At 32.7% G+C, this 14,258-nt stretch overlaps 2 protein-coding genes across 2 annotated transcripts; one reads left to right on the top strand and one right to left on the bottom strand.

The window, feature by feature from the left end:
- Positions 1-2: 2 nt before the first annotated feature.
- Positions 3-13,879, bottom strand: LOC135801967 (uncharacterized). The gene is made up of 2 exons (XM_065315507.1): positions 13,539-13,879; positions 3-2,097 (listed from the first exon to the last, which is right to left on the bottom strand). The coding sequence occupies exon 2, from the start codon at positions 2,085-2,087 to the stop codon at positions 225-227; it is 1,863 nt and encodes a 620-aa protein (XP_065171579.1). The 5' UTR covers positions 2,088-2,097; positions 13,539-13,879; the 3' UTR covers positions 3-224.
- LOC135801958 (radial spoke head 10 homolog B-like) lies at positions 2,120-4,874 on the top strand. Its single transcript, XM_065315497.1, has one exon. It carries the CDS (start codon positions 2,187-2,189, stop codon positions 4,770-4,772), a length of 2,586 nt encoding a protein of 861 aa, XP_065171569.1. The 5' UTR covers positions 2,120-2,186; the 3' UTR covers positions 4,773-4,874.
- Positions 13,880-14,258: the final 379 nt, after the last annotated feature.

Raw genomic sequence — 14,258 nt, 5'->3', positions numbered from 1 at the left:
TATTCAAACAAACAATAAGTGTATTTACATAGTTTTACAATTGTTGGTAATATAGGCTTAAATTTAAAACAAAACGACGCCATTTTGTTTCTTGTTTCCGGTTTCTATTACAAAACACATTTTATACATATTTAGGTTAAAAAATTACAAATATTCTAAAACTGGTAAAATTTCTATGCGTAATTTGGCTTCAATATGTCTTCACACTCAACATAACCTTAAAACTAAACAACTTGAACAGTATTGTAAGCACTGAAGGTGACTTTCTTTCCCTGTCGACCGAATTTCCGGCCTGAATCAACGTTTTTCTTTATTACACTCTTCAGTGTGTTACTTTGTGTTTTTTCATTGTGTGCAAGCAGAGTTAGATTACCCAAACTACCGCTGCGTCCTAACCTCGAAAGTTTACCTAAGAATTTATCATTGTGTTCTTTTACAGGATGCGCATAAGGATTCACTTCATGATCATAGCGTTTATTGGGATTACATCCACTTTGTAATGATCCAAACTCTTTTAGTTTACTTGACATGCCGAATAAACGATTTGTAAAGTTACCATTACTATTAGGGTGTAATGTTGGTTGCATACAATGCTGCTGTGGCTGTGGCTGCACTATTATTGGCTTTTTGACAGATTTATACATTGGAATATACAATTTCAACGCGGAGAAACCTCGTGATGCTTTTGATTGTTTATGAGGTTGTTCCTTTTCCTTGGATTTCTCACAATCCTTTTGTTGGTAATATCCTGTGAGGTTTTTAGGATCAGAAAACTTAAAAGCATCGAAATTTCGTGGTTTTAGCGTGTTTTTTGTCTTTACCGCTTCGTATTTCAATATTTCCGGTGTGGGCTTTTGTTTGAAGTTTAAAATAGGATAATTTGCAAAGGATCTGGTATGGTCTACCTGCACACGTACGAATTGACCTTGAAACACGTTACCTAACCCTAAACTAGATTTATCTTCATCGTCAATGTGTAGATTTGTAAAACTCCTGCTTATTGGATGATTTTGAGCAATTTTTTCATTTTCAACTTTAGTATTAGTAATATTACAAGGTGGAGGTGGGGCAGGACCCTTTTTCCGACCCTTTCTAGGTGGTACCTTGGGTTTTGTCTCAATGGTATCCTTAATATCTAAAATATTCTCCGCGGAGTTCCAGATTTTCCTCAAGGGTTTCTCCGAATCTAAAAAATCCTCAATAGACTTTGATTTCTTCAGAATTCGTTTCCTGGTAGGTTTACCCATAGTGGCAAACTTTTCAAACTTAGGTTTCACAACAGGTTCCTGTGGGATATTAGGTAGACTAATCAATGATGAATAATCCTCTTGATAATCATCCTGTCGTGATATCCTAATATGTGTCATACCATCAGAATCGGTCCTCTGGAGGAGATTAAAAGGTAGGCAACCAACATTACTGCTTTTCTGGTTGCATACAGCTTTCACTGTACTAAAATTCTCATGAAAAGCTTCCAGTTCTTTCTGATTGGAGAATTTAAAGATTAGGGTCTCTTCTTCTTTTGATGGTGAGGCAACCACGAGGATTAGAATGTCTGGATGTGCTGAATCTGTATAGCAGACACAGTTGACTAGATTAAAATATTCTGTAATGATATCATCTTCTTTTGTAGTAGTTGTAATAGCTGTAGATGTAGAATTTGAGGTGGTACCAGGAAATTTCTGTGTTTTACTAGTTTCAGAATCATCACTGTCAGATGATGCGCTCCCATTCGCAGAATCAGTCTCCCGAGATTTCGTCATCAATGAAATCGTAGATTCTGTGGATACCAAAGAGATGGTATCCACATCAGATTCGAAACCTTCGTCTAATTCACGCTGGGTGATGGTAGGTTTACCAATAACAGAATTCTGTGTCTTTTTACGTGTGGATTTGATGATTAACTGGTTAGTGTTGGGATTCAAGTCGATTGAATGCATATCGCCTACGTTTTTGTATTGATGGTGTGACAGTACACCTGAATAGGCAGCCATGTTGACGTTGGCGTTTTGTGACGCTTCGACGATTTGCTTCAGTGACTCGATGCGACGACTCAGATCGCGGTGGAGTAGAGTTAAGCGAGACATTTCTAAACATCTAAAACAAAAGATACAGAATTTTATTATTAATAAATCAATTACCAAGGGTACCATCAAATAAAAATATTTATATCAGAATATATTATAATGTCTACAGAAAGTATTTCCAATGATCCCATTAATATTAACCTAGTCGACTTTTTTTATAAAGAAATTCTAAGACTGGCTGTTGAAGATTATTCTGAGAACCTACCAGATGTCTACGAAAGCTCAGATGAAGAACCCACATATGATACAGAATTCCACCCTGATTCAGATGATGCAAGTGCTAATGTGGTACGTCAAAGTGAATTCCAAGATTTTGATGGTAGGTCAAAACTACAAACCAGAATCATTCTGAGTATGAGTCATTACCAACTCCAGAAAGATAAAGAGATATCAGGAGGTACCCTAGAGAGACCTGGGACACCTTACAGAAGTGGTATAAGTGTCATCTCAGAAACAGAACAATTAACAGAAGGTGATCCTCTTATTCCAAGCAATACCTCCTTGAAAGTACGTGATGGTGACTCTGAGAAATTCATTGTAGAATGGTATGACCAGGATAACTCAACTGTAGAAAATAAACGCATCAGATTCAAATCAGGGACGGTTTATTGTGGGGAAGTGGTAAACCATAGATTTCATGGTACCGGGATGTATATCTGGCCCAATGGGGTTGTCTACAAAGGTAGTTTTGAGAATGGTACCATCACGGGTTTCGGGAAGTTGATTTATAATGAATTATCTTATTATCAAGGTATGTTTGTGGATTGTAACTTTGAAGGTACCGGGAGTTTCTTCCCAGGTGCCGTACCTGTTGCCTATTCAGGGAATTGGTTCAGGAGTTTACCACATGGTAAAGGTCACCTTAGTTTCTCCGAAAATAACTACTACACAGGTGATTGGTGCCATGGTAAGAAACATGGTAATGGTACCCGTGTATATGCAAACAAAGCAGTCTATAGTGGTACCTGGAAAAATGGTAAACCCTCCGGAGAAGGATCCATGCTTTTTTCAAATGGAGATTATTACCATGGTGAATGGTCTGATGGTATACCAAATGGTTACGGGGAATACACTTGGAGAGCATACCTGAAGACCGGAATGAGTTATTCAGTCAAAAGTCAATATACAGGGTATTTTGTGAATGGTCTCAGGGATGGTTATGGTGTACAGGTATTCGGCATGGATGGTTCCAAAGTAGCTGCGTTGTTTAGTGACAATAGAAAAAACGGAGCTGGTATTCTTATCTGTGGAGATGGTACCACCATCGAAATGAAACCCTTGTTTGTTTTTGATCACCCTGTAACACTCCGTAACTCTGAGAATCAGATCCCAAGGACCAATGAACGCCAACATTCACATACCATGCATAAAATCTCTACAAAACCCAGGAAATCGGTTTCTGGGTTGAGGGTCAAATCAATCATCAATTCAGCTCTGAGGGAAAGCCCCAAGGAAAACACCTCGGATATGTACTACTCCCGAAGTAGGGTGTCCAACATATTCCCTGCGATTTACACTCGAGGTGTACCTTTATCCCTACCTCTACATGCAACTGCCAAGGATGTATCCATATGGTACCATGTCAGGAAACTATTGGATTACCATCATAACCTCACTCAGAATCAATTTAATTTATCCAAAATGGCTGAAGATAATGAAAGACACCTTCTAAGTAGATCCATAGCTAATAACAATGTGTATCTCAAGAAGGTATACCAGCAATATTCCACTCTGAACCCTTTACACACCTGTTGTCCAGAACTGCGTAATCCTGTCTTAAGCCGACTTAGGTTATGGCAATTTTTACGAGATATAAACATAACAAAATTGAAGGTATCCCTAGTGGATATCGACCTGTTATTGTTAGACATACCTAACATCCATCTGGAATCTGAACATGACCCATTCGAGACCATCTACTTCTGGCAATTCATGCATTGCTTACTTTTACTGTCGTACCTTCAATATACTTCGAGTAAACCCGAGGAGAATACCCACTTTAAACCATGGACATACCATGAAATTTTCAGGACCTTTATCTGGGATGTGGTGAGACCCTCAGAGGGTACCTTCAAAGGGCGTGCGTTGTTTTCATGTCAGGATCTGTTACCGATTCAAGGTGTGTATGCTTTGTATAAAACAGTTGGTGAGCCACATTCTGCAAAGGTGTTACTCAATAGGATCTGTTGTCGGGCTGATAGACCGGTTTTGGATTGTTTCGTCAGGTCTAGAAGGGTTTATGACCCGCAGGGACCTTTTAAGCATTTTGTTATTGGTGGGGCTAATATTGCTTATATTAAGGTGAGGGAGAAGGTACCCTGGGATGTGGAGGAAGCGCCTGTTTTGAATAAGTATAGTGATGACCCTTTTTCTACTGATTTGAGGGTTTTTAGGGTTCTGGGGTCGAGTAAAGTTGTGGAGTGTATTAGTAGGGTTTGTGAGAATGTCAAAGATGGGGAGGATATTGTTTTTATTGAGTATCAGATTACTTTCTTGGAGTTTTATGAGATTTTGATTAATTTGGCTGAGGAGTTGAGTAAGGTTAAGAATTTGGAGGATGGAGGGGTTGTGGATAAGGTGGGTGATGATAAGAGTGTTGATAACGTGGTTTCAGTACATGATTCTAATGTTGGAAGAGGTGGGGGTGTGGGAATGAAGAAAAAGAAGAAACATAAAGTGACTTAAGTTAAGTCACTTTGGGAAATAAATTGTTTAAATTAATATTGCGGGTGAACTATAAAAGATATTAACACGTATGATACGTCAAATAAAAGCTGATTAACTGTAGATTTTTATAAGTTGTTAATAAATTTATAAATTTTATTAGCAACAAAATGGCGGACGTTTTAATTTGGTTTTTATTAAATTATTCAGTGTAATAATGAAATAAAAATTTTAAATTGATGCTATTCAGAGACTATTGAAGATAAATAGTTTATTTTAACAGCATCCATAGAATATTAACTGTAGTTTTGAATGCCGTTTATTTGACGTAATTATCTCTTTTTGTTTCAAAATGGCGGATGATCAAACTTGAAACTACAAATTTTAACATTTTTAAAACAGCATTTTTTAAATTACTGATAACGGCAAGAATTTTACTTCAAAATAAATAATTTTTATATAAAATGAGAGTATATTAGTCATACTTTTATATACAGCTTGTTTCAAACATCTATCTTACTTAGTTAAGCCACTACACTACTTTAAAGTTGACTTAAAAAAAATTAACTCTATTTTCACATCACCACTGCCTTAGATGCGCCAGTTTCATACGCAAAAAGACTCTTCTACGCCTCGGCCACAGCAGCCACATTAGATTGTCGACTGCGAAGCGGATTCGTCGGGCGTCCGAGTTAAGTAAGTAAGTAGGTAAGTCATAATAATAATAAATAACGAGCGCACGCTCACTCCGGCCGGCGCAAAAACGAATTCCACGCCGAAATCATCGCGCAATGAATGAACGAGCCACAATTTCTATACGCCGGCAAAAAATTGCTGCCAAAAATTAGATCGCCGATGCTTAATTAATGCTAATTGGGCGGGGAGGCGCATTTAGTCGAATTAACGCTAATTAAGCGCCGCGGATTCGGTCTCGCGTCGAGTGTGCGCTCGGCCAATTAGTCTAGATGCTTATTGGAACAAGGAAAATTCGCGCGGATTGATTTTTCATATATACTTCCATTATAATATGACTTAAGTTAAGTTATGACTAGTTACGCAGACATAATTTTGTGTTTTGTGTTAAAATGAGTGATTATAGCCAAACTACTTAAGATAACTAGAATGTTTGAACGTGAAACAAAAGAGAATAAAGAGTTTTATTATTTGCAAAAAGAAGTAATGATTTTTGAGCAATAGTTTCAAAATGGCGGACGTTTAAAGTCAAAATAACATTTTTTTTATACAAATTTCAATTTTGGCTCAAAATATCACATAACCTAAAAAAGCTACTGCCAGCAAGTAAACATAATATGAAAGAGAATTTTATATACTATAATATGCAATTTCTTTCAAACCAAAATCTTAAACCGTTCCTTAATTATACCTGATTTTGTAAACCTCGGCATTTATAAACAAATGTCTTTAAATATTTTTTACTTACTTTAAATCAAAATAACTAAAAAACTAATTGCGTAAATACATTTAAACAAATACCATTCGATAGGTATTTTCATAAGCTTTAATATACAGTTTGTTCCAAATGATTATCTCCAATCGTTTCAAAATGGCAGCCAAAAAACTTTACACACCGCACTTTTTTCATGTTTCTCAACTTTTGCTTGTTGTTTTAAAGTTTTAATTTTAATTATTCAATCAATATTCTCATCCTGTTTCATCTTCGCCTTCGATAAAACTTGTTCTCATCCTTGAACTCGTCCATGCGCAATAGCCTTCGACCACTCTACGCAGCACTGACTTAAGTCAAATTCTGCACACACGCAAACTTTGACATTTTGCCAAACCAATCCAAAACCAAGACCAAACCGAATCAAAACTAGTCAAAAGTGACTTAAGTATGTATGCGCATATCATATGACTTAAGTAAGTAAACTAACACAAAAAGTCAACTTAAGTCATCTTACTTATTTATTCCAGTAAGGTACGACGCATGCTCGAAATAAAAATGCAAACAATGCGTGGAAGTGACTTAACAGGTCGGAAACTGACTTAACTTAAGTCACAACAAAAACTTAACACTCATCTTATTGTCGCAATAACAATTAGATAAACATTTAATTATAACAAATGTCAATGGTTGTATAATCGCACTTATAGTTGACTTAAGTTGAGTTAACTTAAGTTAAGCAACTTTCCAAAATGTGCGCGCAAACAGATTTTAATTTAAGTTCTGACTTAAGTATTAATGTTACATCAAACACTCCGCGGCGCTGCTAATTTAATATTTATTTAGAAAGCGCATGTGCACTTTGCACGACCATGTTGTAATTACTTAAGTCACTTCAGGTGACACACACAAACAATACACGAACCGACTTAACCTCAATTTATATCAATATTCCTATTATTATTGATTTCTATTGTTTTTATGCGTTTTAAGTAATTTCAGAGTTAAGTCAAGTGACTTAAGTCATCGAGATGAAATTTTGATGCTAAACGGCGCGTTTTGCACACAGCATGTGAGAGGTAAAATGCGTAAAGAGAAAGTAGAATGAGCTGGACCTCTTTCGACTTAAGTCTTAAGTCTTGTCTGCGATTGCTTGGAGCAAAAGTCTCGCAGACGTGCAGACATTTGAGAGTTGAATGGCACACACATACATGCCGGTTGCTTAAATTTAGTTAATTTCGCCGGCCGAAGAAATCTCACCGGTTTGGGCTTAAGTTAAGTCAAGATGGCGGAGAAAAAGCCGCGGAGCAAAAACACACGCGATTATTTCGCGCGCGATTAACGAAACTCAACTGAAATCAAATTTAGATTTAGCATAGATTGATGCGGCGCAAAAAATGCGAATGAGATTAAGAGTACAATCGGTTTTTTGGTGTGACTTAAGTCAATAACTAAGTCAATAAGACAAGAGTTAGGTGAATTTTTTTGGTATCAACTTTGAATTGGGATATCTCCTAAACTAATTGAGGTAACAATTTGATTCTTTCATTATTTTATAGTATGTTTAAATAGGTATCACATAAAGTTTAAACTTTGAAATTTGTTTAAATAATTATAAAATGGCGGATATTTTGGTAAGAAATGATATTTTCAACGTTTGTTTCAATTCAAAATTTCAAAAATTAATAACTAAATAAGTAACAAAGATATTTTATTGTTTTAGAAAGCAGTCTATAAACAATTTATTTATTTATAAGATATATATTTTTCAAATATGTATCTTAAAGAGTTTTTATTTCATTAATGATTTAATGACTTAATAAAATTCTGATTGCAGTAGTTTATGAACACAAGTAATACCAATTTTAATTTTGAATATCTCTGTAAATAATAAAGATAGAACAACAATTCTTTCAGCATTTTAAAGAACGATTATTTAGTTACTAGCACAGGTAAAATTAAATATTTTTGCAAAATAATAACAAAATGGCGGATGATTTACCAAAAAAATCAATTCTTAAATAAAATTTTCAAAGCTCAACTTTAAATAATAATAAATAATAAACTATAAACAATATAACCAACATCTATACCACAATTGATAGCAAATATCATAGTTTATGACATACAGGGTGTTCAAACTTCTACCTCTTATACTTTTCTATTTACAGCTCATTTTTCAACAAATTGCACACAGCCGACACAATTTTCTCTCAATTTGCGCTCCACGTCTCATTTATTCACAAAATATTTACACAAATATAAATAATATGTGAATGTCTCTCGTGAGAATCACATCCAGACAACGGCGAGACAGTTATCCACGTCGGCGGCATGCATGCATCGCAAAGAGAAAGAGATTGGAATTGTTTTCTGCGTTTCCTAAATAGTTTGAACATTTCTCCGCGCGTCTAAATGTGCTTAAGTGCGCATGTGAGGCGGGCGCGAATCGAAGAAAGAGGAGAAAATTCGTGGGAAACATTCGCACGCATTATACAATTACGCCGCGCTAATATTTACTACGTTTACTACCACATTTGCGATGGAGAACAAACAGAATGTCCGAATGAGAACTGGTAACTTGAGACATGCGCTACTAAAACAAGCGCCGCACACTTGGGAAGCGAAAAAATCGTTTATTTCTGGAATTAAATAAAAGAAAGCCGAAAAATGCTAATGTAGACTTAAATATGTAAAAGGTGTAATTGTTAATAAACGGCTAGAGAATCTAATTACAAAATGGCGGACGTTTAATGATTAATTTTGTTTTGATGTAGTATTTTTTAAATGTTTACTTTAATCAACAATAACTTAAAAAGTATTAGAGATATTTGTGTAATTTAAAGTGTAATTATTAGTAGATATATTAAAAATTAATATACAGGGTGTTTTTCGGTGAAATTTAATTAATTCTAATAATTATAAGTGTTTAAGTTACAAGATGCAAAAAATGATGGCAAATTTTGTTTGGTAAGTAATGCCAAGTTTAATTGTTAATAACTTTTAAACTGTTTAAACAATTTAAATAAAATTTACAGAATTTGAAAGTACATTTAAATGAGTATTGAATTATAAAAAAAACAATTAAATTTGTACTAAAATTAACAAAATGGCGGAGGTTTTAATAAAAAAATCATAATTTAGGCAATATTTTTGCAAGTAAAGTTTAAACATTAATAATTACAAAGATAATAATGATATTATCATATTGTTGACGACAATTGATAACAAATATATCGAAAAATAATGTATCAGGAGTTCATAATTCTAATCATTATACTTTTGCTATAATAAAACATTTTAGTTCATTAATGCAATTTTGAAAAATATATTTTTTTGATTAAAGTAACATCAACTTTAAACTTAATTATCTCTGGAAATAATAAAGATAAATTAACAATCTTTTCACCAAATTAAAAAAAATTTAAATATTTATCAATTATATTATTATTAATCAATTTAATCGATTAGTTCAAAAATGGCGGACGTTTAAGTGCAAAAAACGCAATTTTCTAAACATAAACTTTATCCTCCAATAATTATTAAAATATAAACAATATTTCAACATCTCTCATCAAAATAAACAATAGAAACTCTCTAAAAACCCAAAACATTTAACCCGTCAAAAATCCGTACATGGTATAATAGTTAATAAACATCCTAGAACCTTCTCGAAACCAAATGAAATAAATTTGTCAGATTTTCATTGCATGGGTTGGGCATGTGTGAATAAAAACCCATACCCATACGTACAAAATAAAGAGTTTTAGTTTTCGTCGCGTTTGGTTGACTCCGAATGACACACTTGCACGCCAAACATTCGTGTCACGCATCGCACACTCACCGAAAACTCCTCACACTCGCGCCGCATTAGACCAAATTATGATTATCTGCTGCTGTGCACGTATTCGGGTGAATTCCTGCGAGTATGCGAATTAAATAATACGCAGTTAACTGGAGTACTAGAGTAATAACACCATAAACCACATTAGAGTGTTTCGAGTCGGAGTTTTCTGCATTCGTCGTATTTGCGTGCGGATTTGTGCTAAATGTCTAATTATATGAATTTGGATGGTTGTATATGTGGTGTATGTAATTGGTTATTTGTGATATATGTAATAGAGTAGTGAATTAGTAGGTTTCTTTTGTTTGTGGTCAATTTATTGCGGTTTGAGTGTAATATCTTTATAAATTTGCTTTTTTTTAGAAATTTGTTGGTTTTGTAGTGATTTATTAATAAAATTGGGTAGAAAATTGGTGGGATTTATTGATTATTAGTTTGTTTATTATATTTAGGAAGAAAAATGGTAAAATTTTATGTTTTTATGTGTTTTTTGACGGTTTTAAATTTGGAGACTTCAATGCTAGTGCAAATCAAGACAGTAACCCAAAACTTAATTTTTTTTAAAATTACTAAAAAATTATCTTAATGAAATAATAGTATAAAATTATAAACAATATATAAATTAACACCTATTTTACAGTTTCTGATAAAATTTGATTATATTAGGCTTTGTTTTTAATTATTTTTTGATTTTTGAAATTTTTTTGTTGATTTATGTCAACACTTTAGAAAATGCACGATAATTCTTACATCTCTCAATATAAAACAATAAAAATAAGTAATAATGGAAGATACATAAATACTCTTTTAGATTGCGAAATAAAAACGTATTAATTTTATTTCTAAATAATTGTTATTAATTTTTAAAATGGAATATCACTTTTTTCTTATTTTTCTCTAATAAAATTTGAATTTAGTTACAAAACACTCAGTAACTTAAACAAAAATTTATATAAATTCATAAAAATATATTCATCTTATAGAGAATTAAATTATGAATAAACTCCTATAATTATTTTTGGCAAAAACTGCATTTTAACCACTTATTTATTTGTTTAAAATTAATTTTTAATAATTTGATTTTTTTAATAAAACTATGAATAAAACATAATTTAAGGGTAGTTTCCGACCGGATATCTACCTAAATATTAAGTTACTGTGTCGCTAAACACAGTATAAATAAAACAAACATCAAAAACCGGATGTAAACTCAAAATAAAAGCGGAAAACGCGTCAAACCAAAAGAAAATAAAAAATAAACACAAAAAATAAATTTAAAGCAATGGGAAGTAACAGTTAGAGGGTTGCAACTCAACCGTAAATTCCCTAACTTAAATCCCCTACACAACAACACTATTACAATTTCCTGTTTAAGTTTTATTACTATTATTATTTTTCTTTGACATTCAAACCACAATTTTTCTCGTTCAACTTTTTAATTCGTTTATTCATTTAATTTATTGCACGTTTAGCATTCGACCATCACGCATCGACATTCGAAAGTATTTCCTTCCTTCCTGTCTGTCTACCGATACCATTACCATCACCATCACCATCACTACTCTCCTCTCTCATATTACTTTTGATGGTCAAGCTCGTGCGTCTCGAAATGTCGATAAGAACAGCAAACACAGACAAATAAGAGAGAAAAAAAAAACGAAATTGAAGAAATCGTAACTTTACTTCAACTTTACTTCTACTCTGTAACTCGCGCAAGAATTTCGCCTTTCTGTTTTGGGTTGGTCGATGTAGCCACCAGCATCCACAACTACAACTATTTCGAGTCTTGAGGAGAAAGTATTTTATAAATATTTGTATTGATTTTGAAGTTAACTTTAAATCATTTTTAAAGGTTTCAAATCAAAAATTTTTAATTTTTTTGTTTTTAGCAGAGGAAAAGTAAAAGCAACCGGAAATCATTCACTACTATGTAGATGGATTGGTACTTGTACAATTGAAACATGAAACAATCAAATGTAGTGTGTTTTTCTTTTTGCTTGTTTTGTTTGTTCAAGGAGCGTTTATGTGTTTATAAATTGATAGAGTGATGATGCACTCACTTAGATGAAGATGCAATGAATGGAATTGAATACAAGACTCAATCGAAACGTCCTCGTGACCAAATCAACGAAGCATTGCACGTTTACTTAGCGCAGATCACTTTTTATTAGGTTTTTCTAATGGAGACTTTAATGCTTCAAAAAATATAACAATAACAAAACAGTAACCTATATATTATTATTTTTAATATTTTAGGTTAATTTATGGTTGATTTAAATGTTTCTTATATTGGTGTTTAAATATTATAAATATATTTTTATTAATTTTGGAAATTTTTTATGATTTTGTAGAAATTTATGAAAAAAATTGTTTTTTTATTATTTTCTTAAGATTATAAACAAATTATAGCCATAATAAATTGTCTATAATATGTAAATTATAGTTTTTGATGTATATTATCGATGTAAGCAAAAATATTGGTTTATTATTATTAGTTCAGGAGTTATTGCAATTTGAAATTTGTTTATTAGAAAATTGCAATGTTTTACTTAATTTTAAACTATGTCTATACCATGATAGATACAAAACTGTTATTTTGCGCACTTTATCTGGATTAAATTATCTTTTTATTAACGTATTAAATTATATTTTATGTTTATTATTAACAAAGTTATCAAGTTTTAAAGATAGACTACCTTTCTTTGATTTATTGCAATGTTTTTTATTGTTTAAAATCAAAAATAGCAAAGAAGCATAAAATTTTCATTACTTTCCATGAACGTACTTTATTGCCATTAATTTTATCTACTAATTAAAATAAAAATCAGGTTTCTATCTTTATTACTTCAAAAGTTATAAACAATTTAGTTTTTCCACCAAAAAAATCTCATTTTTTTTACTCCAACCCTGATAACTCAAAAACCACAAACACACCAAAATCAACCCTTATCAGATCATAATCTACATTAAATTCCCTTTCCAAAAACATCTCACTCAATCCCCTACAATAAAAATTCCCAAAGTTACAACAAAAAAACTTTTTAAAATCCATAATCAAAAAAATAGAAACTGTTTCAATTAGAATAAATGCATTTCAACGAAAAGATTTTTTCTAGTTTCGACTTAATGCTTCGCCTCCTCCGTAATTTCCTAAACGCTCAAACTCACATTATTTACATTTCCAGCACTTCAATTAATTTATATTATTTATTAACAACTCGAAATCACAATAAATTTCTATTTTATTGTATTTCTCTTCGCTGAATTCGATTAACACCATGTCGCAACATGTTCCAAGCAAACTCAAAGTTTCCATTTCATGTTATTCATGTTATTCGCAGTAATTCAAGCCACAGTTGATAAAAAACGAGTCTAAACTAAACTAAACTCAATACGCACCGCGTAATTAACACCGAAATGGATTACATTACACATGTCCAACAATAGCAAACAAATTGTAACCTAATATCACTTCTATCTCTCTTATTAAACCAGACATAACCTAAAATATAAATTTTTATTTAAAATTAATTCTCACCTCTTAATTCACTCGTCCTGATTGATGAACTGTTTTATTTCTAAAACTCTTGTTGATTATTTATTCCTGAAGTACGTGTAGGAGTAATCCAAGTGGAAGATAATGTCCCCAAGGCACATTGTTCACTTGATTTTAGAATTGCGTTCGTAAAAGTCTGTTTTTTTCATTGTGTTTTGTTTTAATTTTAATTTTAATGTTGATATTGATATTATTATTGATAGTTTTTAATACGCGTGTTGGTTGGTGTGTGTTGATGTTGACTCGCCGACGTGCTGGTCGGTATTGAAGGCAGAACGGAGTGTGCGGTGTAAGTAACAGGTGCGCGAGTACCTGCCTCGACGCTTAATGAAACGTTAGTGGCACATCGTGCACATGCTTGTAACGTTCCAACGTACCAGAGTATCGTGAGTAGTGTGTGTGTGTGTGTGTGTATGTGTGAATGTGTGTGTTATTCGGTTTTACTTCCACTCTTTCACTTTATTTCTTGCTTTCCTGGGGCTATTGGAGCTATCGGTGTGGTAGCGTGTGTAAAATGTGTGTTTTGGGCATGCGAAGGGAAGTGCGGTGTATTTTATGTGTAGATGTGGTAAAATGTAAAACAATTTATTGGTTTTATTTGATTTTTTTTAATTTTGTGTAAATGTAAGATTTTTGAGTGTAGAGTGTATAAAATTGTGGTTTTAAGCACGTACAAGGATTAAAAATGATGTAACTTAAGTA

This window comes from Atheta coriaria, unplaced genomic scaffold (genome assembly GCF_025399875.1).
Source record: "Atheta coriaria isolate IRGN ID8LTWV9N9 unplaced genomic scaffold, Caltech_Dcor_3.1 hic_scaffold_2_pilon, whole genome shotgun sequence".
Lineage (NCBI taxonomy): Eukaryota > Metazoa > Arthropoda > Insecta > Coleoptera > Staphylinidae > Dalotia > Dalotia coriaria.
The sequence above is the reverse complement of the archived record's forward strand: the minus strand, read 5'-3'. Positions and strand labels throughout refer to the sequence as shown.

Excerpts from the sequence above, each read along its gene's own strand:
- LOC135801967 (XM_065315507.1), bottom strand. The coding sequence starts at position 2,087 with ATGTCTCGCTTAACTCTACTCCACCGCGATCTGAGTCGTCGCATCGAG.
- LOC135801958 (XM_065315497.1), top strand. The coding sequence starts at position 2,187 with ATGTCTACAGAAAGTATTTCCAATGATCCCATTAATATTAACCTAGTC.